The following is a 17,835-nucleotide window of genomic DNA, read 5'->3' as shown; positions in this document are numbered from 1 at the left end:
ACAAAGTGCTTTAAAACCCGTCCACAAAAACCACTTTCACATCACAGCCAGGTGGAGCAACGGCCCAAATGGGACCTGAACGACCCTACAGAGGTTAAATAACTCTCCGCCAGTCAATCAGAGCTGAAGAACAAAATGTCTTCAAGAATTTAAAGCGAGTCCAGCTGCCCTTGACTTAACCCTTCTGGATTTATCACTCAAACCAGGCTGAGTGGATCATATTCAAACGTGTCACAGGTACCTGAGGTCATGTGTTTTTTCCTCTGAGCTCAAGAAGTTGCTTTTGCACAAAAACAAAAGTCCTTTAAGCAACTGAAACACTAAAGCTGACGTTATTCTGGGGCATTAAAAGAAAAACATGTCCTTTCAGCTGCCTTATATGGAAACTGTGCAGATCAATACCACAATCGAACCTAGTCTCTTCTTTGCTGGGATGCTGGGAGTTCTAAGCAGCAGATTATTGGTTCAAACACACTGACCCTCAACTGATTCAGCATCCGTCGCTGTTAATTACAGAGGTACGATGATCCAGAATATGAACGCTAACTATGGATTATAGCACAACATGAAGGCACACGTGCATCTCCGTCGCTGCAATGCAACGCATCCTGCAGGAAAATGATGCAGCAGTCACGCATTCTCGTGTGTGAAATGAGCGAGTTTCCAGCAGCAAGCAGAGCCTTTGAGGCATTAACCGTGATCGAAGGGTGACAAAGCAGCTCCCGCTGAGTTGAACGCAAACCAAAGCGACATCAAGGAAGCCGAACAGCCTTTTCCTTAACTTCACATCAATTGAGACTTGAGAGGAATCTGAGGCTCACATTTTTCTCTGCTAGCTCCAAGGAAAATTGCAGATTAAAAGTAAAAGCAGATTCTCTTTTCTTGGACATCATAAGCCTTTAAATAGCAGCGTGCCTAATTCAGTGTCATACACCCAGGGACTAAGTTGAGAACATGGCCAGTGTCCAGGCATAATTAAGAGCAGGAGAAGAGACAGGCTCCCATGTTGACGGGATAGAAAGAAGCATTAAAATAACAGCAGGGAAGGGAGACAGGAGGAGAGACGGAGGCTGACGGAGGCTGACGGAGGCTGCGTTCACACTGCAGCTGCAAGTGTCTGTTGTGATTTTCCCCCATTAACATGTAACACAGTTCTGATGGTTTTCAATGAGTGTCGGGAGCAAAAAGTTAGTGCCAGAAAAACAGATGTCAGTTCACATCAATGTTCAACATTATGTCAATGAGACATCAATTAAATTCTGCACCATTAAACCAGAGACGACTGTCAAAACTTTGCTCACGTCGGCAGCGAGCAGCGAGAGCGACAGCAAAAAGACGTCACTGTGCCTGAAATGTGTGAAATATAAGCAAAGGAAGCAGGTACAAAAACACGCTTTCATAACATCGGTTCAGACCAGGATGATTATCTGGAGGCCGCATGCAGTTTGTAAAACGCCGTCTTTGTTCTTAATCTCGTGAAAATCTGCCATGTCCACAATCCTTCAAAGAAAAATTCTACGGCAAATTACAAACAATATTGAATCAAAAACAGAAGAAAATGTGCTCCTGTGGGGATAACCCTGTGGAAAATACGGGCTCCCCAGTGATTTTTCACTCGTTTCCCGTTTGGGAAAAGTTTGCAGGGTCGAAAATTCTTCATCCAAGGAAATTATTAATGAGAGTTTTAATAGATTTTTGGGTGCAAATGTGGGAGGCTCAGCGTAGAGAGCCATTACATTTCAGTCTCATCTGCAGATAATCCTCAGTAAATTTGGGTGAATCACAGGCTTCATTTATCCTGTGAGCAGGGGCGGAGCCACGGGGGTGGCGCTCGCCCCTATCAGAGTCAGAGGGTGATAGGTGGTTGGTTTACTAAGCTGTCCAACTGGGTACGGGCCAGGAGCCTTGGACCGGACCTCAGTATGAAGTGACACAAAGCAACCACAAAGAGACACGGAGTGACCATAAAAAGCTCCAAAATGACCACAAAGAGACGCAAATGACCACGAAAAGACACAAAAGGACTACAGGGAAATGTGAAATAACCACAGAGGGTAGAAAAGGGACCACAAAGAGACATGCAATGACTACAAAGAGACAAAAACTACCATAAAACGACCACAAAAAGATGCAAAACAACCACATAATGACGCCAGACAACCACAAACCCAACCACAAAGAGACAAGTTTTGTGTGTCTTTCAGTCTGAGGGTGTTGCTGTAATGCAGGACGGGTGAGGACATCCGTATTATTTCACATTCAAACACAACGTCTCATCTAATTTAAGGTGTTTCGGTGCTGTGAGGTCCCCGGACAACTTTAATTCCAGGTTACAGAATGGAGGTAAAATAAGATCATACGTCCAAAGAAGATCAGATCGGAGCCCCCGACAAAAAGGCTGTAAACGCAGTCGCAATCAAAAGTGATGAACGGGTGAGGAAATGAGGGGGAATCAAGCTCACACAACAACAACAACAAGGGTGTGACTGCAGCATCTCCTGCCTCCTACCTGCTCTTTGACAGAAGCCAGGAGGTTGTTGGTGGTGGTGGTGCTGTTGGCGTTCGACGGGAGGCCGTGACTGCTCGGCCCCTCTCTGACCGCCTTGGGCCCTTCCCCCTCTGCGTCCCCTTCCTCCATATCCTCCACCTCCCCGCGATAGTCCAGAGCCGGCTGGCTGCTGAGGCGCCCTCTCTGACCCTGCAAAAGGACTACAAGCCGGTCAGGATGTGGACACGGAGGAGGCACAGTGAACAGAAAATCACTGTCAGACCCGCGGGGGCCTCTGACTGTGTCAAAGTGCGAGTTTACAGAAAGCATATTGTGTTTTACCTCCTATAATAATCCTGCAGGGATTCACTTTGACCTTAACCTCTGGGCTATTTTGTCTTTTAAACCTCTCTAATATCCCCGCAGGGACCCTCAGTGAATCTGTGGTGACCTCACGATATCGCTGTAACATTCCTACAACACCCCAGTGGGGACTTCCATTGTGATTGTGGCTATTTAAGCACCTATAGCATCAGATTCTGCAGGGCTGCATAACGAGGCTCAATAATAATATTATAGTGCTTATATCTCTTAGATATTTTTATCTCCTAGCCGGTGGGGATTTAACCCTTCACTGACGCATGTTATCGCATATTTTCCCATAAATACAGCTGCAACACTTTCACCTTAAAGGTTATGCACTGCGTTTGCAGGTGTGCATGCACGCTGCACAGAGATGCATTTAAGAGCGTGTCACGTTCATGATTCTCCTCTCTATAATAGAGCCTGAGCTGTCCGTGGTGAGCCTTCATCATATGCTGCACGCAGCCTGCCTGTCAAACGTGCACATCAATCACTCAACCACCATCTGGCGGCCAAGGACGAGGTCACACCGACTCACCGGACCGGGGAGCGGGGAGCGCGGCTGCACTGAAACCGAGCCTCTGGTTCCGTGCCTGGTTCACACACACCGAGCCGCCCGCCCGGCCGCCCGCCCGGCAAGCGGCTGCGGCTGCGGCTGTCAGTGCGACTCACCGGCCAGATGTTGCTGTTAGAAGCAGGCCACAGCTGGCTCGATCCGTCCTGTTACGCATCCATCCTCTTCCTGCAGGCGGCCGTGACAGCTACTACATTCCGCACGCGCCGACGCACAAATAAACAAACAACAAACAGCCCCGCGCGCGTCCACACACTCCTCGTGCAATATCGTGGTTTTTTTTTTCCCCTTTCTCTTATCCGGCGTGGTGCTTCAATGCACCTATCTACCCCTGGCGTCCGCGCGGCACCCAGCCTCCCACCCACCTACCCGCCCAGCCACTATCGCCGATCAGCGGCGTGACGTCACCATGCGGCTACGGATTATTTTCCGATAGAGGAATCGATCAGACGCTGGCGCACCGCTGCATGCGCTGCCGCTGCAGCCGTTTTCAGAGAGACGCGACGCGGCCGCTCCGTGCAAGCGGCGCTGCTGGAGAGGAAGGATGCAGCCTGCAGCCCGTGTGTGCGCGTGCTTGTGTAAGCGAGTGTGTGTGTGTGTGTGTGTGTGTGTGTGTGTGTGCGCGCGCGCGCGTTTCCTCCTCCCTCGCTGTAGGCCTGTTCTTGTGGGACTCCCGAAGGACCATTTAATAGTAAAAGTTTATGAAGTGCTTCAGTATAAATTATGGTCATTTTATGGAAGCTCGTTTCCGCCAAGATTTTTTGTTTCAGTTAAAATTTATGAAGAAAAAACTTAAAACTTATTGAGCCCAAATTACTGCGAGGCAGTTAATATGAAGTGTTATGAAAAATTTTAATAGAATTTTTCATAACTTTTCAACTTCAATTTTACCTCATTCCGCTTTTTAAACGGATTGAATTTGTTTGTTTGTTTTTTTTACTATTTGAGCATTTTGCATAAAGTGTTTTATTCCACGTTTTTTGATAATCATCCTCATTATAGGCCACTGAGGTGAAAAAAATAACCACAAAATTATTCGATATGACATCAGTCCTAATCATGAATTCACAATGATCATATGCCAACTTAATTATAAATTAACAGCTGATTTAATATTAAATATGGAGCATAAGTCAAAATTCCTATATACATATACACACATACACATATATATATATATATAAAGCTTACCACAATTTAATTTTTTTTATTACCATGCTGAACGTTTGACAGTGCAAATCAGTTGCATGGTCCGATGCAAATGATATATTTTCATTTATTTTTCTTCACAGCCAGATAATTAAGGATAATTGCAATTTGTGTGAACTAGCCCTTTAAGGGAAGACCAATCCCTAATCCCATGTTTTAGAGTGTATGAATTCATGTAAATATGACCAACACACAAGTCATTTTTCTTTGAAACATGTTCAACACACAGCACAGTTATGTCTGTTTAAAGAAGACAATCAGAGGACACGAGTACATGCACATGCCCATTTATTTAAATGATAACAGAGTCTGTGTGCAGTAATCAAGATAAGCGGGGTCTTACATTGAGTTGTGTCAGGTGGATTTCTCCACACGACAAACACTTGAGGGATTTTGTGTTTAAAAGCTGCCTTCTTCAGTCTCCTCTGGTACATTTGCATTTATAAAATGAACCACTTGCAGATAAAAAAAGCAAAAGGGGAGAGAGGACACACGAGTAACAAGACTTTGCAGAGTTAAGCCACTCAAGGTTGATGCTATTAGTTCGTAAACTCATATGCCACCAAGTCACCGGGAGACGAGGAAGAAACTTGACGAAACGGCGTTTAACTGTAATACTGTACCTGAATATTTATCAGTTCATAAAAATAAACCCGTTCTTCCAAGCAAACAATGTCAAAAGACGATACATTCGCCATTGTTCATACTGCAAAATAAAATCCAGTGTCACTAAACACAGTAAAGCGTCTAGTTTGGACAACACCTGACACTTTTTAATACATATACAGATAAATGATGCATCATTGCTTAAATATATTGTGATGAAAACAGTGACAACCCTAAACCAAACCGTTGTGTTGAACGTGAAGAGTTTTAAAGTAAATTCTTTTCAAATGAGAGTCTGGTACTGCAGCATCATTTCTGAGACGCAGGTGATGAATGCGTTGGATTTACGAGGACAAACTCGGAGCTTTAATCTGCCTGTTATACCCAAATAAATCACCCTGATCCTTTTCATTTTAAGAGCATTTTCTTCACCTGACAAATGTCCCTGCAGGATTAGGATTTTACTGTCACCGTCAGGTTCACAGTCGCAGCTAAAAAATTATAACCGCTGAATGACTCGAGGCTGAACTGTCCATCAAATGTCACAGAAATCCATTACTTTTCTGAAACATCCCGACAGTCAAACTAATTCTACAACCAAGCGGAGGAGATCTGTCCTTTGTCTGCTGAGGTTTGGGGGCAATAAGCTCAACTTTCTACTCATCTTGAATACGTATTGAACTGCACAGAGCAAGCAAGAAATGGAAAGACCTGACTTCTGAACTGACCCGTCTGACCAGTTAGTGTTTCCTGTCTCTCCCAAGCTTGAATATTTCATTTTGTCAGTCTGAACCGGTTAACATTCAGTAGTTTTAGCCTATTATTTGCATTTGATTTAAACAGTTCATCGGATCTTCGCACATCTTTTCTTTTGTTTTTGCTTTTATTGCGAGTGAAAACAGCATTAATTGTACTTGCAATCACTTTCCATGCATCTTCACTTGTGAATGTGGCACTAAAATTAATTTCAGTCAATTATTATTTCATGTCTATTTGTGTTTTTTCTACACAATTTCACATGTTAATACTGCTGGGAATATGCAGGATTTCACACCAATCAAAAGTACATATTGAATTATGCTGCTTTTTGTCATGTATCCTTCTCTTTTTTATGCTTTTCTTCAGTTATATGGTCCACACATATTAACCTCGCGACCGCCAGCAAGTGCATTTTCATTGCTCCACGAGACTGAACCTGCAAAAATGTTGCCACAGTAACCGTTTCTCTTATCTGAAGAGAATGACCTCCCATCAGATGGATAAACACATGTCATGAGAGGGAGGGTTTGGTGTGACCAGGCAGTGCACTAACACTAAGTTCTCCTACTGATGTCTACAAAGTCAAAACACTGCGTGAGCAGGGAAAAACTGCTTGGTTGGCACGTTTTAAAACTCGTCTGCTTTAATTTTCACAGGGAATTACACTGGACTCGACTTTCAGCTTGTCCGTCTGCTGAAGGTGGTGACTTTCCCTCAATTTCCCAGCTTTATCTGTTGTTGCGTGAGTTTTGGGTCACTGGGCTGGATGAACACGCAGTAACATAACACCACAGGACTGAAACCCAATTCGGTTCTATCATTAGCAAACTTCTGACATATTTGGACTGGAATCAAACACTTGGCATTGTTCTTGATTTACTGATGGGCATCCTAATTAAAGAATGTTGATGAGAAGCTTGCAGCACCTGCTAGTATTCACAATCTTCTAGAAACTAATAAACATCACATGAGCTACTTGGCTTGTTCATGCTGTTTATGAGGCATTCTGATTAATGGACTAAAAGCCTTCATAATTAAATTTTAGGGACTCATGAACAACAGAATTATGGAGGGAATAGCAGAGAAGAGCAACCTTTCGCAGAGCAGCAACCTAAAAATCATTTTTGGCCCTTTTTAACCAAACAAACCGCGGCAGCTGTGGCCGTCAGGATGCGTTTTGGCATGCGGTCGCAGCTGCAGGGTTGCTGTCTCAACGAATGATCGTATCCCCGCCGCCGCAGCCGAAAACACACAAACCTCTAACATCCCTTCAGAGAGCAGGAGCCCTTGATCAAGACAAATAATATTTCACGTCACTGGAACCACATTTCAAGAGCACAAACACTGTTAAAGTTCACTAACTCGATCTTCATACAACCAGGGAGGGAAACTAACAGCAGCCAAACGCAGGTGAACTGAAGCTTTGACTGCCTCCACCTTGAGGCATCGTTTTGGGTCCAATCTCAAAGTGGCTGATAAAATAGTTGAGATTCTTCACTCAATCAGCCTGTCTGGACCCAAAGGTTAGTTTCCTGCCCTGCGCACAACTCGTCTTTCAAATCGAGGAATACAGAAATTTAAAAAATAAAATAAAATACAGCGAGCACCAACACATCTACTCAACAAAATCCATGTGAACTCTTTTTACAAATTAAAGCAAATAAATAGAGAGGACAGTACCTTTGCATAAACATGAGTACAAAACGGTCAGTGGATGTACAATAAATGTGAATCCGAGAGGGGCGGAGTGGCGTGTTCGTGGATTTGTGACACCATGAACCAGTGTTAGGACAACCCCCTTTTCGCTTCAGACAAGAGCCTGAGCGCTACTCCAGGTCGTCCACGTCCTCAATGGCGATGGTGCTCGTCTGCTCCGAGGTCACACCTGGAAAACAAAGCAAAGGGTGACTTCATTCATTAGTTTTGTCTGTAACGGAGACATGAAAGCAGATGGAAGCGGTGCCAGCCGGACTGGGTCGCCACTCAGCCTTCATTTTCCTGGAGATCGTATCTGGTGCACGACCGCACAGTGAAAGTGAGGCTTAAATATCCCCTTTACACAAAGATTTCAAGATAATTTGGGGGTGTTTCCCACTGTTCAACGACATAAACCTGAGAGGAACCTCATGTCGTACTTGAGGCATCGTCGTCATTGGGAGACTTCTTCTTCTCCTCAACATAGCCATGACTCAGCAGCTTGGACATGCTGACCGGAGGAGCCTTCTTATCGTAGGACCTGCGGAGGCGAATCAAAAGTAAATTAGACAAATTAAGATAAATCTGAATAAAGTGGATATATTTAGTCCAGATTTACTCACGTTCTCTTGTATTTGTTGGTCACAGACAGACCCTCCATCCGACTGGCGACGCCGTCAGGAGACATCTGTTGGATGCAAACTGGTTATTTTCGTCGCCCTTAATGACAGTTACAGCCTGAATGTTGCAGCCTCGTTATAAAACAAACAAACGTGGATCAGTCTGACAGAGCGAAGGATGAAATGATGGAAGAAAACTTCGGGTGCAATGGAAAACTGAAAAAACTGAATGAACAAAAACAAGCAGAACCAAACTTTCTCTTCTAAACGAAGCTGATCTCACCTGACAGGTATCCTGTGCAATTCTACCAAACCACCTTTTACATTTTGACTTGGTCATTTTTTTCAATGTGTACATTTGTCGTCTTTGATGACACGCAACCTTTTTAAAACAGCAACATTTTTTGCATTTTTGTAGATTTTTTCTCATGTTAACAATCTTTCACTGAGTTAGGTTTGCTACTATAACAATCCACTTCTATTGTTGGCATAATACTGCTTTTTAAACAAGCCTCCTCTGCATCATACCAGTCTTAATAAGACCACAATCTGAACTTACCTGAAACGTTTCCTCAAAGCAATCACGTAGCCAAAGACCCGGCAGAAAATCAAATCCAAATAAAGTTTAACCGAACTGCAAACGCGACAATGGAGCAAAAGCAGGTGACAAAAAGGAAAATTGATGGTAGAAATGTAAATAAAATAAAAAGGATGGAAGACAATGGGGGGGTGACTAGTTTGGTCCATTCACCTTCTCTTTATCAGGGGAAAATCTATCAGTCTCTCTTTCCCAGGATGAACCATTATCAGTGCCAAACGGTGCAGCCAGAGGCTGAACGCGCACCTTCATCTGGCCGTCAGGAGACGTTGCTTTGCTTCCGCTGTAAGCACAAAACCACGGTGACACACGATGTGAAATTACTGCTCGCCACTGTTGGCTGTGGCCCGTACGTTAGCGCTCATCTGGCCTGAAGGACGATCATGTGATCAGATTTTCAAGACAGATTTTTCATATTTGTTTGACAACCATGACCTACACCGATACCACTTTAAACAAGATTTTCCACCATCAATATAATGATCCACAAGCTCCAGGCTGAAAAATGTGTGGTGAGTGTGTGGTGGGAAACTGACATTAGACGTCGTCCATCACCTCAACGTGTGGCGATGCGTCTTCACCTTGTTAGAGTTGTAATTTGTGTGTCTCACCAGCTTTCTTACCCATTTGACTCATCACCTCCAAACCAGTTCTGGGGTGGATTGTACGGCTTCTTCGGTATGTTATCAGTATCAACGTCATGACTCAGCAGCCCTGTGGGGTGGGACACAATGTTCAAAACACTGCCAACAATTCTGAAGCATTGTTCTGTATCTCACCTCTTAAAGCACAATTTGATATTTAACTTGCAGCAACAAGTTATCTCGTAACAGTCGAGTTCAACAAGATTTTTGTGGAATATTTTGCTGCTTAGAAGACAGTGTGTGCTGAACTTACCAAAAGATGAAAAACATGAATAAATTGTCAGATTTTTACATGTAAATAAACTTCAGTTACATTCAAACTTTTGCCAAATGAGTTCACACAAAGAGTTTTTAAATCTGGTGTCTGTGGTGACATTTAGTGCACTTGCCGACAGAAGAGATGCTTTTTGCATCAACCAGTCATGCAAGGGCTAAAAGGAGGGAGCAACCATAATGACAAAGGCAGAAGGAGGATGGCGTCATATGATCATCCACATGTCTGTGTAATTACTCTCATTGCCAGAAGGGGGAGACAAAAGCCCTAAACTGCATGTTTAACTAAAAGCGACAGGCCTTAAATTTACAATTTTTCTAAGAGTTTGGTTTTAATACGTGACATAAGCAGCTCCGTATGTCCTTACCTCAAAACAAGCAAGCAATTTTGCTCTGGTTAACATTAATCTAAGAAAAAGCGAGTCTTGTTCACCTATGTGGGAAGAAAAAGAACCTATTGCTAATAACTGAAGCTATAACCCATAAAACAAACCATAATAGCCAACATTTACAGATAATTCTTGACAACTGAGCCCACTTTCAGAGCATTCATCCATCCTGACTAGCATAAAACATTCATGTGGAACTCGACAGTGAACTTAGAGTTGTTTTTCCCCTGGTAACTGAAGTCAGCATTGTTGCAGTTTCAATAAACAAAAGGACCCGTTATGTTTTCCCAAAATGTATAAAAAGACATTTAGGAACAGAATCTCCTCTTTCATGTTGTGGACCGGTAGGCCACTTGTTCAGGATTTGCATTTCAAAGAGTCGAGCCACAAGTGCCAACATCAAACAAATCAGCTGGGATGTTTTTTCCATTTCAAAATGTGATGACTTCCACTGTTTTAGTTTACTGTTGAGTTAAGATAAACTCTTGACTCTGAGAGCAGGATGAGGTTAGTTTTAGATTTCCTCATTTAGTTGTTAGTTAGTTGTTACGTGGTTCTGAAAGTTCAATCCAAATGTCCTGGACTGCTCAGCCAATTTTCTGGAGCACCTTGCGCCTAACTGTTGCTCCTCTCTGAAGAGTCTTGGTGTGACTTTTGACAGTGCTTTTAAATTTGATTAACAGATGTGGTTAAAGGTGCTTTTTATCAGTTTAGGCTGCTAGCCAAAGTTAAGCCATATCTTCGCCCCCAAGATCTGGAAAGAGTGGTTCATGCATTCATCACCTCCAGGCTTGATTATTGTAATTCCCTGTATGTGGGCCTAGACCAGTCATCTATCCAGCGCCTGCAGCTTGTTCAGAACGCTGCTGCTCGATTACTGACTGGAACAAAAAAGAGAGAACACATCACACCGGTGCTGTCCTCCCTGCACTGGCTTCCAGTCAGCTTCCGGATAAATTTTAAAATCTTGTTGTCTGTTTTTAAGGATTTGAACGGTGTTGCTCCTTCTTACCTAAACGACCATCTTCAGTTGTAGAAGCCAGGGAGAGATTTAAGATCAGCTGAGCATTTGATTTTAGCTGTCCCTAAATGCAGGCTTAAAACAAAGGGGGAGCGAGCTTTTGCTGTAGCCGCCCCAAAACTGTGGAACAGCTTACCACCCCAGATCAGATCGGCTTCAAGCCTTGGGATTTTTAAATCAGCTCTGAAAACTTACTTTTGCTCACTAGCATTCAACAGGCATACAATTTTTTTTATTGTCTTCTGTGTTTTGTTTGTTTTATGTAATGCCCTTCTATCATGGACAGCACTTTGGTCAACTGTGGTTGTTTTTAAATGTGCTTTAGAAATAAATTTTGATTTGATTGGAAAGGCCTTAGTTCAAATGATAAAATGACACATTTTAAGTTCAAAGAAACCTTTACCTTTGTGTCCCCCTCCCTTTGCCAGCTTGACATATTCTGAGTCCGTCTCAAATATCCCAACTCGCCGTCCGCTGGTTCTCTCCACCGGAGTGCTTTGGTCAGCGCTCTGGGACAGACCGGGAATCTGGGAAGTCGGTCCAGTCACACCGGCGGTCACAGCCCCGGGCTTTATGCCTGCAATGATGTCAGAATTACAGCTTTGCTATGCAGCTCCTATTACAAGCAAATTAATGCTTAGTGTGTTGAAACTTGAAAACATTTTTTTTAATCTAAAATGATCAGTCTTAAGTTTTAAAAACGTTCAGAATGTGCTTATCTTGTAGTATTTGAATGTGTTACAGTTGATGGAGCTACAAAAATCATTCAGATACAGGTTAGAAACTCATGCAAATACTTTGTGAGTTTGAATTCAGTCTTACCACCAGGCTTGGTCCTTCGATGGTTGGGCACAGCAGCATTCATTTCAGCTGAAGACATTGAAATCCGAAGACCTAAGTGAGGAAGTCATAGTCTGTGTTTGAGATTTTTGAGAAATAACTGCTCAGGAGATTGTACGTCTCTCCCAAAAGACGAAAAACATTTACAAAAGATAGCAAACTGTCTAAAACAACCAGTGTACAGTTAACTAACAGCAACGTCGTCTTAAATTAGCAATTTCTCTAACAGAGTTTGGCCGTATGTTTCTCTTTAGGAAACACTGCGGCCCAATGCGCTTTCATCGAAATAACGGCAATTCTGTTAAAATAATTACGGTGGAGAAAAATGCCACTCATATTTGTTTGTGTCTGAAAAAAGGTACATTAGCTAACTGCTGCTGAAACCACTCATAAAACAAGGCATAATTAAAAAAAAACATTTGCAGACGTTTGGGAAAGTGAACTCAGTTAGCAGAAAGCACTATGCAGAAAATGCAGCTATGTGCAAGCTGTAATAAAATTACAGCTTGACAAAACACAAAATGCATTGTTTATATATGTAAAGCACACAATATTGAGGGACATTATACAAACACCTTTTTCTAGCTGCATAGTTTTACTTAGCCATGTAGCTAACAAAGCCTTGCTAATTTAGTTAGCCGCCATGCTAGCTGCCGCAGTGGCTTTCCTTCGCTAACCTTATTTTGTCCAGTAACTACGCTAGCTTTTAGCTAAGCAGCTAACGATAATACTCGCAGAAAAGTTAGACACATATCTTACGTTATATGCTATTTTTCTTTTGTTGAAATGACTGAGCGGCTTTTCGCTGTTCTACACCGTTAGCTTCCAGCGGGCAAGGATGGGACAGCGCACACTTCCTGTGGCACTTGCGACCGACTTCCGGTACGCCAAACAAAGATCGTGTATAGTAGACAAAGCCTGACGTAATTTTGTAGGCCGTGAAGTCAGCGTTTCCTTCATCCACACTCACCAAAGGTTGGAGAGTCACTCTTAAAATGGGACAGAGTGAGAGCTCTCTTGAATACACTCACTGTTTCTACATACGGAGACGATCTTTCGTCTCTTTCACGGAACAAGCGTTGTGTTGGCACAAAAACCATAATGCTGCTTCCAACAGCTGAATTAAATCTCCATCATTTCCAATAAAATATAATATCTTTAAATCTTTAAATATGCGCATGATTATGTTTTGATGTATGTTGCTTTGTTTGCTTGGCCGGAATCCTGTTTGTTCCTCATTCAGTGTAGTGTGACTGAGTGAGCACTTGTGTGATGTTAACTATAGCTGGCTGTGAATACTTATTTGGTATCACTTGCTTATAAGGCAAATTTCATTTTCTGTGTTGCACCCAATAATAATAATAATAATATACATTATAGATAAAAATAAAGAAGGGTAACTTTGGGATGCCAGATGGTAAAAACTCACCTTGATTGGTTGATTGTACTTCTTAATGAGAAACCAATGAGCATGTAACAACAGAAAACTGAGAAGCATTACTTCATGATTTATTAACCCATTAAAAAGGCATTTGCTGCAACTTGAAGGCTCCTTGTTAGAAAGTCACACATACACAACATTTTAAAAGCAGGACTTTGAACAAACCATATCCCAGTGTGGTATTCATACTTGGACCATCATTCTTTACACACTTCTCGCTGTTCATGTCATATGGTAGGATGCACATCTTTGGGATATAAGACATTTGCTTTGACATAAAAATATTGCTTCCATGATGAGTCCCATCATTGATGATAACCTAATAAGCATTTATCAAGTTCAAAAAGCTTTATTTGGCTCAATAGAAGGTTTTTTCAAGATTTTATTAAGCAGGATTTATGCAATTAGAATAAACCATATTAGTAGTATTAAATTAGCTCCAGTAAAAACAACTCAACATGCTCTTAATACGCTGTAAAATACTGAATGTGATTATTTTGATGGCACACAGTTTAATCCAAAATAAGACATTTTATGGCATGAAAGCATTAAACGTCACTGACAAAAGTTTTGCTTTCCAGATGGGAATCTTTCTTAAAAGGTTTTTTCAGCAAAACAGAGGCAACATTTCAGAATGAAGTCTTCAATTATTTTACAAACCCAATTCCAAAAAGCTGTGACGCCGTGTAAAACAAACAAAACAGAATGTGATAACTTGCTCATCCTGAATTGATTTGAAAAAACTCTGGTTTTCATTGATGTTCTCCACAGCGTATCATCAGCGTATGCACAAAACACTTCAGCAGCAAGAACTGATTAATGTGTGAGAAACCAATAAATGATACAGGTTATGCAACAAAAGGTCAGGTTAGAAAAAAGCTGCCAGCGCTGTCTGATCGGCACCGACTCTTCTCCGGCTTGGAGATCGCTCAGATGTCTTTGCTGCAGTCGGGGCAGAGGATGTCGTCTTTGCACGTCAGGAAGCCTCGGCCGACCAGAGACACGCAGCACCTCTTGCAGTTGAAGCAGTCGTTGTGCCACTGGCGCTGCTCAAAGGAGATGTACTTACTGCCCCCGAGACCTGAGACAAAGGCAGCAAACAGGAGCCACGAGTGACACACAAAAGGAGCAAATTTAGCTTGTCTACTACAGTCTCATGATCTCTGTAATTCAATTAGCCTGTAATTGATTGGTATTGGTAAATAGGTCGCAAAGAGAAGCATATGATCTGGTAAAGTTCAGTCCATGTTAAAGGTGTCATTTGTACAACTTGTAGTGACTTATGTTTTTACATCATTTTACTCAAGACTTTAGGACAAATGAAGACTTTTAAGTTTCATTCGTGTTTGCTTCTGATGAACATCTCACGACTAAAAAGTACGCAGCATTAAACACCTACAATTCAGACATTACAGAGTCAAACCTTGCTAAAGTTGAGCTGCTGTTTTTAAAGGGGGCACTCCACATATTCTTTTGTAAGTGCCTTTACTTTATGAAGATACAACACTAAATCACTGGAGCATCCCTTTAAAACGATGTTTCTTGAACAACGTGCGCTCTATGATGGGACACTGTTCCCAAATGTGAAGCTCTAACCATTTCTTAGAAACAGCAACTTACTGGAATTACGCAGCAGTTTTCTAGAAAGCAGATTTAACTGTAATTGAATCACTGAGTGAATCAGAGATTTGTGCGTGGTCTTGAACCAGGAATCTTCAACTAATTCACATGAATTAAAACATCAACAGAACGAGTGAAATGTTTGATTTCGTTGGCAGCAAACTAAATTCAGCAGCTTTCTGTTTTTTCACGAACGTCACAGGAACAAAAATTTGAACACGTTTTTTTTTCCCGTCTAAAAGATTCCATTAAAAGCGAGAACGTGCACATTTAGAGATCGGTGATCAGTTGAGCAGGTTATAACTCACCGCTGATCGGGGTGGTGCAGTAAGCACATTTCTTGGCAAACAGGTTGCAGAAGCAGTCGAGGCAGTAGGCGAAGTCGTCCCGGGAGGTGAACCGCTGGCCGGCCAGCTGCTGCTTGCACGCGGTGCAAACGAAGCACTCCTTATGCCAGGGCTGGTCACGGTAGCTCACTCCTCCGGTGGTGATTGGCTGAAAGATACGATGTCAGATCTCGTTTACATTGTGGAACAAATGCTTGAGCATCAACGGGACTCTTTGCAGGAGTATCGGCTCATTACAACAGACATGACGTTCTTACAATCGTAGCTTGACGTGTTGCAGTGCAGTGCAGCAAAGATTTTATTGGCACTTTTAGATCGACCAAAAAACAACTTTCTGGCTTTTTCCAGAGCTTTCAGCTGCCTCTCATGGTCTTCGCCTAGTTGTCATGATGATAGCTCCGTTGGTGGTCTACTGAGTGGAGGTCTGTTTCTGTTCAAGCAGGAGCGGCAGCAAGCTCCATCCAGTGATGAAAGCCATGAGACGCAGTTTGGAAAAAAGCCAGAAAGTGTTTCCAAAGTGATTCATTAAGATTCGGATGTTTTTTTGACCATAACATATTGACTTTCTTTGATTGGTGCTTAACTGCAGATGCAGAGCTCCTACACATGTACGTGTCGCTTCCTGCTGCTGAATCACCACCGCTGTTCGTTGCTGGTGCAGTCTCGGACGAGGCGGATCAATGCTGTCTCACCTCACAGCGTTCAGCACAAAAAGACGCCTCAGATTCCTGCCTGCTACACCATCTGTTTCCTGGCCCTGACTGTTATATAACACACACGTGAGTCCTCTTCTCTCCTTCGTCGTATGTCTTTATTCGCAGCGATTTGGACATCAAAGCTCAAACTTTCCGTCCCGGTAAACACAGAACTTTTCTTTAAATTCCAGTCAAAACCCCAAATGTTCAATGATAGCATACTTGGCTTTGTTACAGGGAAAAATGAGGACATCTTGATGTGATTGTGCAGCCATAAAAACTCACTCAATAAACAGTGAGCCTCATAGCAGCTGGATGATATGTCTATACTTAAATTTAAAGCTTTAAAGGGACAAATGCCTCTGAAACAGAGTACTGATCTTTTTATTATCTGCAGGGTGAAAGAATAATGTAAGCATTAAGAAGAAAGTCAGTTGCATTTGCAGAGAATTATTGATTTCTGATCTACTTTAATGATGATTGGAAAACACAAATGTCTCACATGAGAGCTGAGAGAAGTGATGTGTGGAGTGTGGTTCTACCTTCTTGCACTGGAAGCACTGCTGAGCGAACTGCTTCTCGTAGCAGGGCAGGCAGTAGTTGTTGGCTTCCTTCTGCACGAAGCTCCTGGTGCCAATGGGCTGCTGGCAACGGTTGCAGGTGAAGCAATTCTCATGCCAACTGTTGCCCTTATGCTCCATCTTCTTCGTGCCTGGTGGGTGGAGGGGGCGGAGAGAGAGAGAGAGTTCACGTCATCCATCTCCAGCTCACGACACTATTACAGCTGCAACAACCCATCATGGCATGACATGACAGCATCAGGGCCCCCTCACCTGGCATGATGGTCTTCAGGCACGCATGGCACTTGGCAGAGTACTCGTTGCTGTAGCACTCGGTGCACATCAGCATGTCGTCCTTGGTGGCGAAAGGCCGATCCACCAGAGATCGTTTGCACGTACAGCAGAGGAAGCACTCGCTGTGCCAGTGGCGGTCCTTGTACGACAGATCCTGCAGAGTCAACGTAAGAAGAGTCTGTTTGGTTTTGTTACTGGAAAAATTTCAACAGAAAAACAGAAATATGAGTAAACATTTCTAAGAAAACTCCCCCCTTAAATAAGAGATAACAGGGGCAGCTATGCAAACTGGAAACCACCGCCGACTAACAACCGACTGCTGAATTCAATTTTCCATGAAAAAGAAGACCGTAAGATTCTTTTTAATGAGATCATTAGTCATTGCAGCCTGACTCTCAACAATATAACATGTGTACTTATAACACGGCTGACTCCATGATATAATAGTCATAAATTATGACTAAATGTCAGGTAATTCAAATGTTATTTATTCTAACATCCCTTGAATTGAAGTATTTTTTTCAGCTTGACCCAGGCGACGTGGATGTCTGCACCAGATTTTATAGCAGTCCATCAAATAGTTGTTGAGATATTTCGGTGGGCGGACCAACCAAAAGTTTACCTTGTTGGTGCAGCGAATGAGCACTTGGCACGCCTCGCAGGTGCTGGAGAAATGTGCCTCGTAGCACTTGACGCAGTACGGGTTTTCGTCCTTCAGGATGTACTTCTGCCCGTACAGGGACTCCTTACACTCCGTGCAGTCGAAGCGTTCAGACATTTTGACTCAAATCTCCTCCGG

At 42.8% G+C, this 17,835-nt stretch overlaps 3 protein-coding genes across 4 annotated transcripts in view; all 3 read right to left on the bottom strand.

Annotated features, from left to right (window-relative positions):
* Window positions 1-2,663, bottom strand: part of LOC121627134 (plakophilin-4-like) — a 35,542-nt gene extending 32,879 nt beyond the window's left edge. The window contains exon 1 of the mRNA XM_041965821.1: window positions 2,510-2,663. Coding sequence (XP_041821755.1) covers window positions 2,510-2,638 — 129 coding nt within the window. The 5' untranslated portion in view covers window positions 2,639-2,663. The remainder of the gene's footprint in view (window positions 1-2,509) is intronic.
* A 2,242-nt stretch (window positions 2,664-4,905) lies between these two features.
* Window positions 4,906-12,940, bottom strand: c24h7orf57 (chromosome 24 C7orf57 homolog). The gene is made up of 8 exons (XM_041966155.1): window positions 12,839-12,940; window positions 12,062-12,133; window positions 11,643-11,816; window positions 9,536-9,626; window positions 9,066-9,195; window positions 8,318-8,382; window positions 8,135-8,235; window positions 4,906-7,884 (listed from the first exon to the last, which is right to left on the bottom strand). The coding sequence occupies exons 2-8, from the start codon at window positions 12,117-12,119 to the stop codon at window positions 7,826-7,828; spliced, it is 678 nt and encodes a 225-aa protein (XP_041822089.1). The 5' UTR covers window positions 12,120-12,133; window positions 12,839-12,940; the 3' UTR covers window positions 4,906-7,825.
* Window positions 12,941-13,767: 827 nt separating this feature from the next.
* On the bottom strand, window positions 13,768-17,835 carry LOC121627220 (four and a half LIM domains protein 2-like). Of its 2 annotated transcripts, none has more exons than XM_041966002.1 (5): window positions 17,659-17,835; window positions 17,016-17,190; window positions 16,725-16,894; window positions 15,449-15,635; window positions 13,768-14,601 (listed from the first exon to the last, which is right to left on the bottom strand). In XM_041966002.1, the coding sequence occupies exons 1-5, from the start codon at window positions 17,812-17,814 to the stop codon at window positions 14,450-14,452; spliced, it is 840 nt and encodes a 279-aa protein (XP_041821936.1). In that variant the 5' UTR covers window positions 17,815-17,835; the 3' UTR covers window positions 13,768-14,449. The 2 variants fall into 2 exon arrangements, with proteins under 2 accessions (XP_041821936.1, XP_041821937.1); XM_041966003.1 differs by having other exon boundaries at window positions 17,016-17,214; window positions 17,683-17,835.

The sequence above is a fragment of the Chelmon rostratus genome, chromosome 24, assembly GCF_017976325.1.
Source record: "Chelmon rostratus isolate fCheRos1 chromosome 24, fCheRos1.pri, whole genome shotgun sequence".
NCBI lineage: Eukaryota > Metazoa > Chordata > Actinopteri > Chaetodontiformes > Chaetodontidae > Chelmon > Chelmon rostratus.
The sequence above is the reverse complement of the archived record's forward strand: the minus strand, read 5'-3'. Positions and strand labels throughout refer to the sequence as shown.